The sequence below is a fragment of the Bipolaris sorokiniana genome, assembly GCF_000338995.1.
Source record: "Bipolaris sorokiniana ND90Pr unplaced genomic scaffold COCSAscaffold_3, whole genome shotgun sequence".
Taxonomy (NCBI): domain Eukaryota; kingdom Fungi; phylum Ascomycota; class Dothideomycetes; order Pleosporales; family Pleosporaceae; genus Bipolaris; species Bipolaris sorokiniana.
The window spans coordinates 2,294,136-2,309,596 of NW_006911897.1; the positions used below are offsets into that span (position 1 = coordinate 2,294,136).

Sequence of the window (15,461 nt, forward strand, 5' to 3'; positions counted from 1 at the left end):
TATAGCATCATCATCATCATCAAACTTTACTACTTGCTTTCGACAACGCTTCCGATATATACGAATTTTCGATTCTTTTTTTTAACACGTCAATTAGCATTTGCGCAGCAAATTTGATTTTCTGAGATAGTTATTCCAGTGGTACTTGTTTCGGTACCAGACACTCATCTCCAACAAAACACCTTTTATCGAAGTCCGGACATTCACACATACCCTATCTCATCCACACCGAGCATAACATCCGGTCACCAAACAAAATCGTCAATCAATCAACAAAACAAACTACCTACACGACCCTTGCGATTCCATCTCGCAACAAACATAAACCAACGACAAAATGGGCTGCCGCTCTTCCAAACCAGAACCCTACCACTACCCCGAGCCACCGCGGTACGTGACTAAGAACAAAAAACAAGATCGCAAACACAAGAATAGCGGGTATAGTGGAGGGTATAATAGTACAACAAGTGCGTATGGGTATACTGGTGGGGGGTATAGTGGTGGGTATAGTGGAGGGGGCGGGGGTGATGGAGGGGGTGGTTGTGGAGGGGATGGTGGTGGTGGCGGTGGGTGCTAAGTGGAAGATAGGGGTGAAGGATTGGATAGTATTGGTTGAGTATTGCACGGGGCTTGGGCTTATGGTGGATGCGGGGAGTTTGATTTTGGGCGTTTTGAGGGGTTGGGGTTGGAATTGAGTTGGTGTAGATGGGTAAGAGAGGGAGTTTTATGGGTTTATGATTTTGGATTTTGTACAATTTGTTTTTTTTAGCGTAACGAATGCTTCTTTATCCTTTAGGCTACGTTAAATACTATTTCACGTTATTAAAGCTTCCAAAACTAGATTTTGCAAAAACACATTGAGGAATATTGCTGAGCTATGTCGATATTTGTATACAAGTGCATCTGGATTTAGTGGTTAGTAGAAGAGATGTAGAGAAAGCTTCTTCAGTACCAAAACTATAGAGCCCCTTCGATCACCCGAACAAAATGTGAAGAAATTTAATAAACCATAAACCCCTCCTCAAACCATCAACCTATAGAATTCGAGCCCCATTCAATCCTAAAGAACACTCCTCTCCTTCACCAAAGTGTTTTTCTCCAGCTCCTTAACAAGCGACCAGTCCTTGAGTGGCTTCCCCAGACGCGTCTTGTCCTTGCAATCTTCGCTAAGATCGAATATTGCTTCAGGGTTGGGCCACACGTATTGCATCGCCACCTCTTGCTTAGGTGCTCCATACTCATCAGTAATCATCCTAGTCAGCAAATGCCTGTCCGTAATCTGATTCCAATGTCCTAGCCTGTAGTTTTGCGTAGTACAGGGAGCGTGAAGAATTTGGAAGGCGGATTGAATCTTCATCAAATGCTTTGAAATAGAATTTCCGCACCTATGGCTCTAAACGATTTCCTTAAATGTGTCATCGAAACTAAGCTCCCACACCTTGAGCTTGTCAAAGTGCTCGTTTGGAGCATGTAGCTCAAGAGTCCGGATGTCAGCAGGTGGACAAGTGCGCTTCGGGTACAGCGCATGTGCCTTGGCTACCCAGAGTGCATCTGTGAGATATAGGCCACCATAGCGGCAGAGGTCTGTAGAGTATCTCGATGAAAGCAATGGGAGAAGGTTGAGTTCTTGAGACATTTCGCCATTATCGGTTTCTTCGGTACCGAATACAGCTTGTGCTTTATGGAACTCGACGCTCTTGAATAAGACCCGATGTCCTGGGGGCGGCGGTATCACCACATCGTCTTCGGTCGCTCTTCTCCTTGGATTCGGCCCTAATGATTGCTCTTGTTCTAAGACGTGCTCGTTTACATGTTCGAGTGTGCGGAAGTAGTTGCCGAAGATTTCCTCGAGTCAAGTTTGGAGAGACTGAGTACCACGGATAGCTTCGAACTCCTCATTCATTATAGCATCTTGGGGCTCTTTCTTGATACCAACCGCTGTAATTGCTTCCATCCAATTGTCTCAATCTCCAGCTGCGAGTACATCATCACAGACTTCAGTAACTCTCTGGACCAAGTATGCCTCAAGACTACACTCGAGGAACTCTGAATCGAATTCTTCGCCATAATTGTCCATGATACCATCGCGTATCTTCTTTCCATCGTTATATATCAACCGTGCCGCTTCGGGGGTCAGACCCATGTACTCATAGGTATGGTGAGACTCTAGTAGTAGTAGTAGTAGTAGTAGTAGTGAGAAAGCAACACAAAAGGGACGCGGGGTTCTTATAATTCCAGGACAAGCTAATGAAAATATTATATCTTCTCACTCATGGTAGTTGTTCAGAATCTGCTGCCTATCACGTGAAGATAAACTAGCGGTTAACCATGGTTCGTTGACAAAGTAACCGTAATACAAGATTTCTTATTTGTCGATTTACACACATATTTAAATATATTATCATACTTACAGCTCGTAAGCGGCGATAAAGAGGATGAAAACTTTAGTGCCAATATTGTTCTGTCTGTCTACTACCGTAACTACCCGCTACTCACTAACCTGGCTCCTCCGGCTGCTCACTGCTGGCTACTCATTGCTAAATAATCTAGCTTGGAATTTCTGGTTATTAGCCAACAACGGAAGACGAGGGATTTATATGATAATATCAATTGCAAGGCCGTATATAAGAAAATGTTCGTAATCGTTACAAGATATCTGCAGCTGTCTTCCAACAACTGCATAACCGTTGTTCATGCCCAATCCTCTAGTTTTTTTGAATTTTAAATTTTGAAGAAATGAAAACCATGAAAAGAAAAATCCAAACCTCAACGCCATCCACAAAAACCCGTGTCTATCCCTAAGATTCTTCTAGCAAGAAAGATCACCGCTGATAGGATCATATTTGCAAGCTTTGTCGTCGTATTGGTAACGAAGCTACAGATCAAACTTAGCCCTGGCTCAAGAAAAGATATCAAAAGAACACTTACGTTGATAAAACCACCATCACCCTGGGTGAAAAACTGCGTGCCCTTCCCAATGTACATGCAATCGTAGTCGGTATTAAAAGCACCGAGACTGAATTTCAAGCTCACCACGTCCGAAATGCCTGCCTTGTTGCTGACATCCCATGCCTGGTTGTAGCACACAGCCGCAACCCACTTGGCCGGGTCTGGGTTGTTGTTCCACAGTGACAGAGTCGCTTCCTCAGTAAAAGCCTCACGAGCGGGGTCCCACTCGGTGATAGGTAGCAGTTTTTTGAGTATCCCGGCGAGTGCGAGGCTGAGCTGCTCACCCGCTGCTGAGGCCACACTGCCGGCGATGATACTGGCTATAGCGCGTTTGGACACATGGTTAGGTTTGTCCATGTGGTTATCGGGGCGAGGATTGATAGCATAGGAGGGTAGGACGTCCTGGATTTTGAGTTAGAAATCATGGGTTTCTTGAAAGATGAGCTTGATTGTACAATTGAAGGAATGTTAAGACCCTGTTCAAGGACGGGCGCTGCGCTGGCGAGAACGGCGGTGCCGATGATGTAGGCAAGGGAGTAATGCATCTTAAAAGAGACTTGGAGAAAGAATGATTGACTTGGTAAGTGGTAGTTGTGAATGACAGTGAGTGATGGTTGTGAATGAGAGTGTGAGTGATGCTTCTGTAAACTCGTTTTTTGATAGTCTTTATACAGAATCAATTATCTGCTGTTCTGAGCAGACTAGTCCATAATAATTGGCCCCCATATACCTTTGCCGCATGGCAGTGGCATCTTGACAGCGGCATGATGTTTCAGTTTGATGTGTGCATGTTCTGGGGAACACTTCAAAAGTGATTTAATCTATGTTCGACTGAGAAAGTACAGGGGAAAAATCGACTGATTGGCCATGCTAACCAGCAAAAGGTTTCTAGCGTTGCTTAGAAGCACTTTAGTGCTGTTCTGAAAGTTCAGCATTAGTTGAGCCAAGGATAGTAATGCCTTATTCATGGATGTGCTCTGTGGGCGCGGATCACGGATGGCTCAGATCTTACTGGTACAAAAACCATGATGTGTATTTTAAGAACATTCTCCACTATATCGTTTCGAAACTGCTCTGCCGCTAGATTACAGTATTCTCGTTAGAAAGGTCTGACTCACATGCTGGACCATAGCAAAAGATAAATGATTGTCTTCTGATCGGGCTTTGGCCTTAATAGGTAGGATACCTTGTCTGTAGAAGACTGCTATGTAACTCCAATATGATCTAAAAATATACACACTACCATGGTATTCGTAAAACCATGGTGCTTTCGTAGCTAGCCTGTAGGCCAAGCAGACAAAGCAGACGTACATGGTTTTTCGCATCCAAGGTTTTCCTTCATCCAAGATGTTAATCCTCTACGAACCATGAGCCTCAGAAACACGATAAAAAAAAGTAACAGTGGTCAGATCCACGCGACAACAAGGTGGTGCACGCACATCATCAGGTGTTTAGGTATACGGTGTTGCGCAGCATTGGATATTCGGACAAGCCTGGATGTGTCAACTGTCAAGAAATGTTACCACCTAGCTAGCCAAGGTCGTCCAAGTTACGAGTAGCGATTCAGTCAAGCCTATCCAGAACATCATCCCTTGAACTTGACTGTCGAGTAGAGAAGGGTAGATCTATATTGAGTTAGGTCATCTATATCTGCTCTAGTGTGAATGTATAGATCCCCCGTCTCTGATTGGTCCTACGCACGTACGGAACGTTCCGGCCGTTTTAGAGCATAACATCTAGGCATGTTCTGCAACGTTTTACATAGGGCGCTCTGATCCTGTTTGACCTATGTTTCTACACTAGGTAGCGTCGCAGCCAAGAAAATGCGCTTTGACAGATGGTGTGATTGGACCGGAGGTTTATGTTGAACTGGGTTTGTAGTGCATGGCTGTTTTACACCGTCTGTCGATATGTCAACGCTCCACTACATTGCTACCTCTATGTATACCTGCGTATCATGAACGAGAGATAATCGCGACAAAAGGTGTATCTATCATGATGTTATGGTGGTATAATATGACCAGAGCAAAATGTGAAACTAAGCACGTCTTAACTTATCGTGTTTAGTGCAGGCTATGTGGTCGCTTTGGCTCCTCCGGTCCGACTCACATGACTAGCCCTGTATTTCTGAGCATTTACTATATTGAAACAAGAAGTCTGCTATAGAGGGTGGGAGTATTCTGTCGATGTGGGGTTAACGGTAAGGTTACTGACTTAGCTATGTAGCATGTGGTTCTGCTGGGACGCACGGCCGTTGCTGTCGCAGGTACCGACAGTGCACATCCTTGGTAGATACACAACACCCTGTACTTATCAACCCTAGCTACCCTGTGTTTGAAGCGGCTGATATCCCAGCTTATCTTTAGCTACCGAGTATTCAAGGTAGATGATGATTCATATGCACTAACACTGTTTGCATCAGCATCGTGGCTTTCTATTTCTGGTAACACATAATGTGCGTTTGTTGACAAGCGACTGGGCATGCTGTTGGATAGCATCTGATGGCGAGCATTTGTACACTTCCTTGCGATTTTAGCAGTAGCATTTGAAGCAGGATTTGCAGTTGGAGTGATGGAGTGATTCAAGTTTAACGCCCCTTACAATAGCCTTAGGACATGACGATAGGCAAAACCCAGAACTTATAGTACTTGATTACTTTCTGGTTAACTTGTCTAGAGTGTAAGACCTTTTAAAAGAAACCACAAGAAGTGGTAGCCATCCTTGGTACAGGGTCGTACCGTCATGAATCATCACTCCGTAGGGAATTCAATGTTTTGAGACATTGATATAGCTTGACAAGATTGCTCAACATATTTTGCGAAACCCGTTTCCAAGATCCGTTACTGGTGGAAATGAAATCATGTGAGATGACATCCAAGGTACCCCAAAGACAGCGAGCATTCTGCATGTGTCAAGTACACTTTCCAGACACTCATCGCGCACCTTGTCTCACCTCCTAGCATTTTGCACTGTCAGTGAACCTCTTGTATTTCACTCTCGCGTCATAAAATTTCTATACAGCAATACTGCTCACTACTTTGCAACCTTACGCAATGAGTCAAGACAACTCAGACGATTGGGAGTCGACTTCCGAAGATTCTGGTCAAGGGTACAACTTGATTTCTGGTCACATCTCCAAAGACAATTAGTGAAGGATGACTCCGGCAATAAGTGCTAACGAGGTGTTTGTAGTGACGACGGGAACACTGCACCCCCAGAAATCAAGAGAAGTACCAACGTGCCGTTTTCAAAGAGAAGCCAAGAGGAAATAGAGAATGATGTGTATGTCTTGCATCCCTTTCTGACCTTCGTATCACAAAAGCACGCGAACCACTCGAGGAAGCAGAAGAGCTGACTATCCTACACAAAACTGCTCTCACAGACTTCAATTCTTCTAAATTCTGCACCTTGCTTACATCCTCACTCCCTCAGAGTCCAAATCCGCAGTCGGAATTCATCCATTTCTTCAGGTCTAGCGCGTCTCTCCATGTCTCAAATCACTGCTTCACAGCCATTCCAACCGCAATCCCTAGAGCCTCAGATTTCCACCTTTCCAGAACAGTTCCCATATGAGCCCCAACACGATTGCACTCGCTTGCCAACAACGCCTCTACTAGGCCATCACGACCCAAGTTTCCCAGCCCAGAGACGCGGGCCAGACATTACACGAAATCCCATATCAGATACATGGCGCGAGGACGCATATAAGAAGAAAGAGGCTAGAAAGGAGAAGATAGTGGACATGGCGAAGACGCAAGACTGGTGGCGATGCGAGTACTGTGGAAACCTGAACGAGAGGGGCATCACAAAAGATGATTCCGGGGTCGATAAGAGAAAGGATGGCCACGATGCTGGGTCGGGAGTTGCGAGCTCATCCAGAGTGTGAGTCTCCACTTCAGTCAGGGACATAGAAAGGGGAAAGCAGTCTACTAACCAAACGTCTTCTTCAACCTGCATATAGACCCCCACACACCTCAAGCAATCCCATCAAAATTCCTGGCTCCATTCCACCCGGTGTTGCGCCTGGCGACCTAGTCAGATGCACATATTGCGGTGAACAAATGTTTGTTGAGCTTTCGCGCTATGATCCGAGAGAATTGGCCGAAGACGGAGTGCGCTGGAGTGTCGTCGAGGACGCGCGTGAGAAGAAGGAACTGACAAAGGAAGTTATGAGAGGAACGGCACAGAAGAGGGTTCGTGAACGGTGGAAGAAAGATGCGCAGAGGAGCAGGGAGGAATTGAGAAAGAAGAGTATCGGGGAGACAGAAGGAATAAGGGTTGAAGGAGGGGAGAATGGGGGAGGGATAGCAATACATGAAGAGGAGGAGGCTGGGGGAGTGATAATAGAGGAAGAAGATGATACAGGGGGTGTGATAATAGAAGAGGGAGAATCAGAGGGAGCTAGCACAGAAGAGGAAGAAACGGGGGGAGTGAGAATACCTCAGCATACACACATGCATCCACTGAAGAGGTAGAAGATCAGAAACGCGTTAGCTAAAGTACCAAAGACTATCCGCAAAACCTTACAAATCTCAAGTAAATCAGTGTCACAAGATACGCATATTTTCATCCTTCTTTCCTACCCACCCCTCCACTACACTCTCCACACACACACCCCTCCAACCTCACCAGCTCCCCAACCACCAAACCAACCCACCCAACCCCACCGTAACACCCAAATGCCATGCAACTCCCCACGCCATGGCAAACAGATACTTGGGACTAAACACCGTCCAAATAAACAAATGCTGTCTCAATACCATACAAGCCAACATAACCGCCGCCAGCATCGCCCCCGTCCAAAATGTCAGCACTGCCACATGCCCTACCCAGGCCTCCCAGCCTCCCCTCTTGTCCCTAGCATCCTGCTCCCTCCCCGCCAACTCACCCAACCACTCACGCTCCTTGGCCACCCAATCCGCAACATGCATCTCACGCGTATCCACGAAGCGCTGCGTGCCACCATGGCGACCCAGCAGCAGCAAGCCGGCTAGCGACCAGTATATAGGCCCAGCCCAGTTGGATGCGAAGACAAGGAGACCGACAGCGAAGATATTGTAGGTTGAGATTCCGTTGTAGGAGTTGGAGAGGGAGATAGAGGAGATGGAGTTGGAGTTTGCGAGGGCGAAGAAGGAGGTTTGGGAGAGGAGGAGGGTGGTTAGGGTTATGGATGCTGGGGTTAGGGTGAGGAGGGCTGGTTGTGTCGGTCAGTTTTCTTTGTTTGAGTTTTTTTAGGGGGGAGGGGAGGGGCAAGGGGGGAAACGTACAGAGGAAGAGGTTTTGGAGGCGGAAGAGGAAGTAGAGGGGGATGTTTTCTGCTTTTGTTTGGGTGAGGAGGAAGAGGGTTGTTAGGTCGAAGAAGGCGACGGCGAGATCTGAATGTTAAATTTTTGTTAGCGATTGTTCTTTACAAGGCAAAGGGTATGGAGATTAGATGGATGGTTGACGTACCGCCGTTGCCTTGCCTCCCACGCGCTTTTCTCCTGTTCGAGCGTGTCCACTCGGCAAATGCGATCCAGACTCCACTCAGAAGAACACCACCGAAGACCATACGAGCAAGGCCGACAAGCTCCAACGTATCAATCTTCGCCATCAGGTCTGCGTTGATGCCGCTCGTCATCTCTGGGGCGTCCTTTGCCGTGAAGGCAAGCTTGAAAACGAATGCTGTTCCACATAGCGGTAATACAGCAATTGTACCAAGCAGGCGGTGCTGATCCGTCGATTCAAGCTCCACGGTACGAGCTTTCTGGTCAGAATCAAATGTCGCAACGGAACGTGCGACGTGCCTGGCTAGCCGAATCGTAAGATCCATATACGTGACTCCGATGAATATCCACAGGATAGCAGAGTATCTCCCATGAAACAAGCCGCTATTCACAATATCATCCGCGCCAGCGTACTTCTGGCCAGTCTGATTCCATCTCCGTATGATTCTGTGTACGGCCAACGCCATGATAGCGGGGTGGAAGATCCACTGGCTGTACCATTCCTTGCGCATGTTCTGCAGGAAAAGGCAGAAGAACCAGCCTGATGCGGTCCAGTACCAGAAGTTGTGCTCTTCTTCCACGTAGGAGGATGCGAACATGAGGATGGCGTATAGAGCAAGGGATAGGCCGAAGTAGATGCCGGCTGGAGTGATGGGTCGGAAGGAAGGGAGAGTGAAGAAGGATAATATGCATATGAGGAAAGCTAGGCCTGTGCCGATGAAGAGGCGTGGCAGATTGTAGTTGGATGCTGTGCTGGACATGGTTTCTTGAGCCAGGTGCATGAACTGATATTGTTAGTGTGAATCTTCCGAACTATGGCAGCGAGCGACGCAATACGTACCTTGTAAAAGCTTGTAACATCATTCTTTCCGTCTGCCAACGAAGAGATAATTGCTCGCCAGAGACAAGCGAGCTTTTGACCATCATTTGCCTAAGCACATTAGTAACTGACTGTCTGTGGGGATTGTCACAGAACATACATCATATCCTTCGGCGCACTCTGGAGCATGGCCCGACTTTACGAACGAGTCCTCGAACTTGAGATTGGTGTACTTGACTGCCACAATCTTCTTCATTTGCTTCGCGTTGCGGTAGAGAAGCTGGATGCGATCCAGAGCTAACCATCATCAGTCATAGCCATCTATCAGCCAGCATTGTTACTTACGCGCATCCCAAAAGGGAAGGAAATCCTCAAGGAAGACACCGAGATTGTTTTGGGGGACCGGAAATCCAAGCAAGCTAGCCAGTGTTGGAGCGATATCACTCTGCTCAACCATGCGGTAGTATTCAAACTCGCCTTCGGTCTTGGGCTTGACTGGACTCTTTCTGTTGGCGGGTTTGGTGATCTTGGTAAGCTTTGGGCTCATAAAGACAAGTGCTGGAGATGTCTCCCCAGGAGAGGAGCCACCATGATTGCCGCCGTCATTCATACCATGGTCGCCACAAAGAACGAACAGAGTGTCGGAGAGGTGGTCCTCGTTTTCGATAGCCGAGTAAATGTCGCGAACAATTTCATCCATTTCAATCTGTTTGGGAACCATATTGGGGCTATGCGACGGTTAATACTTTGAATCCTAACCAAGTTGAACGCAGCATTCACCTCTTCGGACCAGCCTTGTGCCCAATATGATCCAGACCCAGATAATGCATAATCATTGCATTCCAGTCACTGTTCAGCAACTCATTTGGAACATGCCTCGTCACATTATTGTCAACCTCTGTAAAATCCTGCACTTTGAAATCAACATTCTATTGTTCCTATATACGACAGGACGCTCATGACTGACCGAGACAAAAAAGCTGCTCGTTCCATCTGCGCGCTCAAAAACATTTGGAAAGAGCTTCAGCCAGGTATCATCGCCGTACATGACCAGCTTCCCTTTGCCATTTTCAAAGTCCTTTGCTCTGATCTGCGCGAGCCATGTGTCCTGCGTCGCGAGGGTCGACGTCGTGTCTGATTCGGCAAAGTTAAGGATTACGTCTACGAAGGAGGGAATAGAGCCTGTGGTAATGGCCTTTACACGTGGCATGGTAATTGTAGGGGAGGTTGCGTGAGCCGTGAACGGTAGTGCGGTTCCGTCGCGTATTAGACTAAAGGGATGTCAGCCATGATGCGACTCTGTATCAGACTTTCCAGCGGGCTGTCGTACCTCTGTACAAAGGACATGCCGCTCTCCTCGCCATACACAAAGTCGCTTCTCAGCGCGTCAACCACCATGAAGACAACTTTGTCGAACGGCGGAGTAGGCGGCTTTTGCCAATCCTTGCCCAGTTTTTCAGAGAACCCAAGTTCTTCATACTGGGCAAGACCCGGCATAAACGGTTTGTAAGGAAAGAAGCCAGTTGCGAAGACCAGTATCGCGACTGGGATCAGAAGATTTGCGACCGTCAGAAAAAGCGTTCGAAGCGCCATTGCGATCCAGCCACCTGTGTTTTAGTCAATTGAGAGATTTTAAGGAGCGAAAGTTGTCATGGCGAGCGCCAAATAGTGCCTAGTTGAGATCAACACGTCCAACATGGTGTTGGAAGACGCGACGTTACGTTTGGGGCGCCCAAACTCAGGGTCCTGCTATGCCCAAGATGGCTTAGCAAATATGCTAGTGAGCCAATGACATCACTATCCTCGGATTTCAGCTCTTCCCCAGAAGTCAGTAATCTATTCCAGCACAAACATACATGTACCGAATGCCATTGGGATTGAGTGGTTTGACAAGAACGCAACTTCCCATACACATCCCGGCTCCACATACCCTGCTACCGGCACGTGCTATCCGCTCCTCTGCACGCATCACGACAGCCGACCGAAGCCTCGAGAGACAGCTTTCCGAATACCTACACCAGCAACAGCTCGCCCGTGAGCCTAGACGCCCACAGAGACAGGTAAATATGTTGTTTATTCTGCCAGGTCTCCGTAGAGGCCTGATGCTCAGCACGCCGCTCATTCTCTCGACACCGCTGCTAGCACATCAATTCCGAAATGCGCAACGCATACGCTGCGATGGACCGGATCCCATCACAAAGATTACTAGTGACTTGAAGAGCAACTATGCCGCTGAAGCAAGAACACCCGTTATTACTCAGTCAGGTGCGGTAAACCCCAGAGCAATTCGACAAATTAGCATGGGAAGCATTCTCGGTGTTATTGGAGGGTTGGGAATTAGCGTCTTCAGCAAGCCGCTGGCTATATTGATTGGGTTAGGCATCTTTGCTGTACAGGTAAGTTTATCATCTCAGTCATTGAGGCTCTATACAACTATCTGGGATATACTTCTTTTACCGAACATTACATCCTGGGAATATCGTCCCTGTTATGCACTTCCCATCACCCGCCCTCCATGCTTATGCTTTGAACGTGAAAAACAAGATTGACCCATGTGGTAGTTCATCGAGTCGCGAGGAATCCACATCATACCGTACTCATTCCTCCAGCGCCGGCTAAAGTCCATGAACGTCCGGTCGCTGGTTCAAGACAATGTGGCTTTCAAATTGTCCTTTGGTCTGACGTTCGCCATGGCTGCGTTTGCTGAATTCTAAATCCAACGAATTATCAACAGGTCACTCAGTATGCAGCCGGTTGAGGGAAACCTTGGGCAAAGCGATGCGCTGGGTTCATCACTTGTGGTTGGAGCTGCATCTGCAGTTGTTTGCAACTCGACCAGAAGGCCTTTACCGTGTCCTTGAAAGCCACACTGTTCCTTGCGTTCCTGTACATAGGTTAGCTTTGAATACACGCATCATGGCTATCGGCCAAACATACCTAGACATGCTTTCAATGAGTTTTCGCACCATGTCCTGAACGCCCTGGTCTTGTTGCAAGCGTTGGAGAAGTGGCTGCTCCGCCAATGAGTTTGTGATGTATGCTCTTGCGTTCTTGTCGGCCCTCATAAAAGCACGAAGGGGCGCTACAATGTGCTCTAAGCTACTGTGGTCTACTTCTCCGCAGATGTTCGCGATTAGTGCAAAGCAGACCGAGGGCCCGAAGTGAGCCACAATCTCCTGGGTCGTAGCATGGTATGTGCTATGTGGGTTGCCTGCGAGCTCAAAGATATCTTTCCACAACTTGGCAGCTGCGCGTTTCGGCAACACCTCAGGAGACTTGATCGACTCAACCGTGAAACCAAACATTCCGGATAGATTTTCCGGGGATGCTTGCTTCAGGAGACCAGGGTCAGCGTTGATGAAGTTCTGGATAAGCTCAATACAGCCAACCGCAATCTCAGGGTCATTTCTTGGGTGTTGCAGAGCTTGCATGATGCTCAGGTTGTGCTGGAGCAAACGCTGGGCTTGCTCTTGAAAGCCTTCGGGTTGTTCGTGCTTGTGTGACGAGATCCAACAACACGCTGTTTCCAGCACAAACGGAAGTCTTGGGGTCTGCAATGTCGTCTTGGTGATGAAATCAATCGCCGCAGAAAGTGGTAGGACAAAGGGCCCTGACACTGTCTCCTTGAACCCAGTACGCAGAACACTACACGCGGCCTCGACGATCTCGTCATTACCGGAGAACACCTGGGTCATGTAGTTGACGAGATTAATGATTTGGTTTTGGATTTCCTTGCCTGGTCCTTGTAACCAGAATGTAGAAGGCTTCTTGTCAGATTCGAGATCTATCACTTCCTCGTCTGAAGCTTGCATAGCTTTTCCTATGTTTGCCAAACACTTTAACGTTGTCAATGCGAGCACTTGGCCCTGCTCCATGTCCCCTCCTTCTTTGGTGATGTTGATCGCTTGCATGGCATCGCGCGTGATGTACTGAAAGAGTTGCCGTACGCCTTCTAACTGCTTCTCTTCTGATTCCTGGGCTTGAACTATGGCAGCAATGCCTTTCAGAACCATGCTTTTGGTGAATTCTTCGGCTGTCGCATAGGTAATGAACTGTTCGTACATTTGGAAGAAAGACGCCAACTCTCCTGTCAGAGACTTGCGACACTCGGAACATAGCGAGGCAAAGGACTTTGCAGCACCATGTGCGATTGCTGGCTGAGCCAAAGCAGTAAGGAGAAAGGGGAGGACTTGGGGGAGAAATTGCGGATTCCGGAGAAAAAAGTGGTTCAGAGCCGCGACGAGTTCAACAGCAGTCCGCCGTGTTATCGCAGGTACACCTGGGCTGCTCGATATTGTTGAGAATAGTGGTTGCGCGAACAGTCTGAGCATACGGTTGTCCGAACTCTGAGTCAATGCATCGGCAATGGCGATGAGCCCGAAAAGGCCGGTCTCAAGATCAAGCCATTTGCCTGCGCTCAAACCATGTAGTGCGAAGTCAACGAATTGATCAGTCAAAACATCTCGTAAGGGTTCGTAGGCATCCATAATGATGTCGCGAACATCGATACGGAATACCTTGAATGTCTTTCTGGCATCCGAATCCCAAGAGTCAGTAACGTCGGCTGGCGGGTAAATGATCTTCTGGACAAGCTCGGATATGGCTTGGAGGACATTGGCCTTGGCAGCATCCATCCATGCCGGTACCTGCTCCCCTGAGGGATACAGGAATGTTTCTTCGGACATAGCGCTGACATAGCTACTCCAAAAGTCAAGCACTACAGGAGCAACCTCATCCTCCGCGCCTACTGGTTCCGGATATTTGAGGAGGTCATGCAGGAATGACATGACTTGTTGGTAGTGCGCATTATCCGGCTGGGTGTAGATGACCTTGGACTCGAGCAGAATTTGTCCATAAGCCACAATGATTCTTGCAAGTGAGACGGTTTCGGCATCGGAGTTTTTCAGTATTTCCAGACCCCAAGGACCAGAGATGGCCGCCCATAGAATTTCTTGGTGCTTTTTCTCGAAGAACGTAGGGTAGTTTTCAAGAATCTCCGCGACAAGTTCCATTGCATCCTCAACATGATATTCAAGGCATGTTAGAGCAAGCTCGTTGACGGAGCGAAGATGTTGTAGCTTCTCTGGGCTGTCTTTGAACTCTGATTGAGCATAGAAGATCCACCCTGTGAAACATTTGAGAGCGGCTATACATATCTTCTCTCCTTGCTGCACAGACTGAGCATAGTTCGGGTCATCGATAGCTACCGATAGCCATTTGATGCCACGGCCAAACGACACATGAAGGAGGATCTCTACACTCTCGACATTTGCCGCCATGCGCTCATGAGGTTTCCGGTCTGGGACGTTTGAGGGTTTCTTAGATTCGTCTGCTAAACTCATTACAAAATCGAGCATGACCAAAAGCTGATCATCGGAGAATTGTGGCAATAGATCCCATGTTGAAGGGTGCTCGCTCAGGGCGGCGTCCAAGACTGGTTGCTGAACGGCAAAAGAGGCAGCCAAACTCCTAACACACTGAGTCCATACTGAAATGTGTTTGGTAAAGTACTGAGCCAATGTTGAGCTAATTTTGCGGGTTGCAATGGATGAAGTAGGTCGGGAAACGAGGTGATGGATGAGTGTTGATAATAGTTGCTCAGATTCTTCTTCGCTCAGCTCGGCTGAGTCTGCGTTGAGCTTGACGGTAAGGGTCAGAGCACCAAAGAAGCGAACCTGCTCATCGTCGCTCTTGAGGAGAGCATTTGCAATTTCCCATCCCTGAGGCGAGCGTTGGAGCACGCGCAGGGTGGCTTCGGTCTCTGAGATTTTTTTGGCCTGGCCAGGCTCGTATAAGGATTTGACCAGGCGCTCTATTTCTTCATACGGCAGTGGAAACGACTGGGCCCCATTGCTAGCCATGTTTTTTCTGAGGCCGGTGTCAGTGGATTCGGGATTGTTTTTGGGTATGCTGATGACGTTGTTTGCTTGTGCCAATCAAAATCTGCAATAGGCAGTAGTGTTGCTCGGGGGCGAAGCGGCGAGAGTCATGCAAAGGCCGATGACGAAGATGAGGAAAAACGGAGCGAGGTCAAGCGGGATTGGGGCTGGCCAGATATCATGGCTGGCCCGACGTCCATTCACCCAAAACTAGCTCGTGGAGAGGCCCAAAGGAGTAAAGCGCGACTAAAGGGCGGGAACTGGGCGCCAGAAGGATGCAGATTGTGCGACTTACACGATGTGCGGGTTGCAGCCTGGAGAATCTAG

At 48.0% G+C, this 15,461-nt stretch overlaps 6 protein-coding genes across 6 annotated transcripts; 2 read left to right on the forward strand and 4 right to left on the reverse strand.

Moving 5' to 3' along the window:
• Positions 1 to 1,060: 1,060 nt before the first annotated feature.
• Positions 1,061 to 2,274, reverse strand: COCSADRAFT_24085 (uncharacterized protein; the record flags this gene model as incomplete). The annotated part of the gene is made up of 4 exons (XM_007698263.1): positions 1,061 to 1,393; positions 1,439 to 1,846; positions 1,985 to 2,166; positions 2,271 to 2,274. The coding sequence occupies 4 exons, from the start codon at positions 2,272 to 2,274 to the stop codon at positions 1,061 to 1,063; spliced, it is 927 nt and encodes a 308-aa protein (XP_007696453.1).
• Positions 2,275 to 2,809: 535 nt separating this feature from the next.
• On the reverse strand, positions 2,810 to 3,240 carry COCSADRAFT_48324 (uncharacterized protein; the record flags this gene model as incomplete). Its single annotated transcript, XM_007698474.2, has 2 exons — positions 2,810 to 2,875; positions 2,929 to 3,240. Coding segments are annotated over 2 exons (378 nt in total), but the record flags the coding sequence as incomplete, so codon positions are not given.
• Positions 3,241 to 6,002: 2,762 nt separating this feature from the next.
• COCSADRAFT_24087 (uncharacterized protein) lies at positions 6,003 to 7,424 on the forward strand (the record flags this gene model as incomplete). The annotated part of the gene is made up of 4 exons (XM_007698264.1): positions 6,003 to 6,058; positions 6,142 to 6,231; positions 6,382 to 6,831; positions 6,911 to 7,424. 4 exons carry the CDS (start codon positions 6,003 to 6,005, stop codon positions 7,422 to 7,424), a joined length of 1,110 nt encoding a protein of 369 aa, XP_007696454.1.
• Positions 7,410 to 10,936, reverse strand: COCSADRAFT_111827 (uncharacterized protein). The gene is made up of 9 exons (XM_007699128.1): positions 10,586 to 10,936; positions 10,223 to 10,526; positions 10,036 to 10,163; positions 9,601 to 9,983; positions 9,416 to 9,552; positions 9,277 to 9,366; positions 8,401 to 9,220; positions 8,217 to 8,324; positions 7,410 to 8,143 (listed from the first exon to the last, which is right to left on the reverse strand). The coding sequence occupies exons 1-9, from the start codon at positions 10,846 to 10,848 to the stop codon at positions 7,575 to 7,577; spliced, it is 2,802 nt and encodes a 933-aa protein (XP_007697318.1). The 5' UTR covers positions 10,849 to 10,936; the 3' UTR covers positions 7,410 to 7,574.
• Positions 10,937 to 11,321: 385 nt separating this feature from the next.
• Positions 11,322 to 11,969, forward strand: COCSADRAFT_82727 (uncharacterized protein; the record flags this gene model as incomplete). The annotated part of the gene is made up of 2 exons (XM_007699129.1): positions 11,322 to 11,651; positions 11,817 to 11,969. 2 exons carry the CDS (start codon positions 11,322 to 11,324, stop codon positions 11,967 to 11,969), a joined length of 483 nt encoding a protein of 160 aa, XP_007697319.1.
• Positions 11,970 to 11,994: 25 nt separating this feature from the next.
• COCSADRAFT_81579 (uncharacterized protein) lies at positions 11,995 to 15,116 on the reverse strand (the record flags this gene model as incomplete). Its single annotated transcript, XM_007699130.1, has 2 exons — positions 11,995 to 12,139; positions 12,193 to 15,116. The coding sequence occupies 2 exons, from the start codon at positions 15,114 to 15,116 to the stop codon at positions 11,995 to 11,997; spliced, it is 3,069 nt and encodes a 1,022-aa protein (XP_007697320.1).
• Between the last annotated feature and the right edge of the window lie 345 nt (positions 15,117 to 15,461).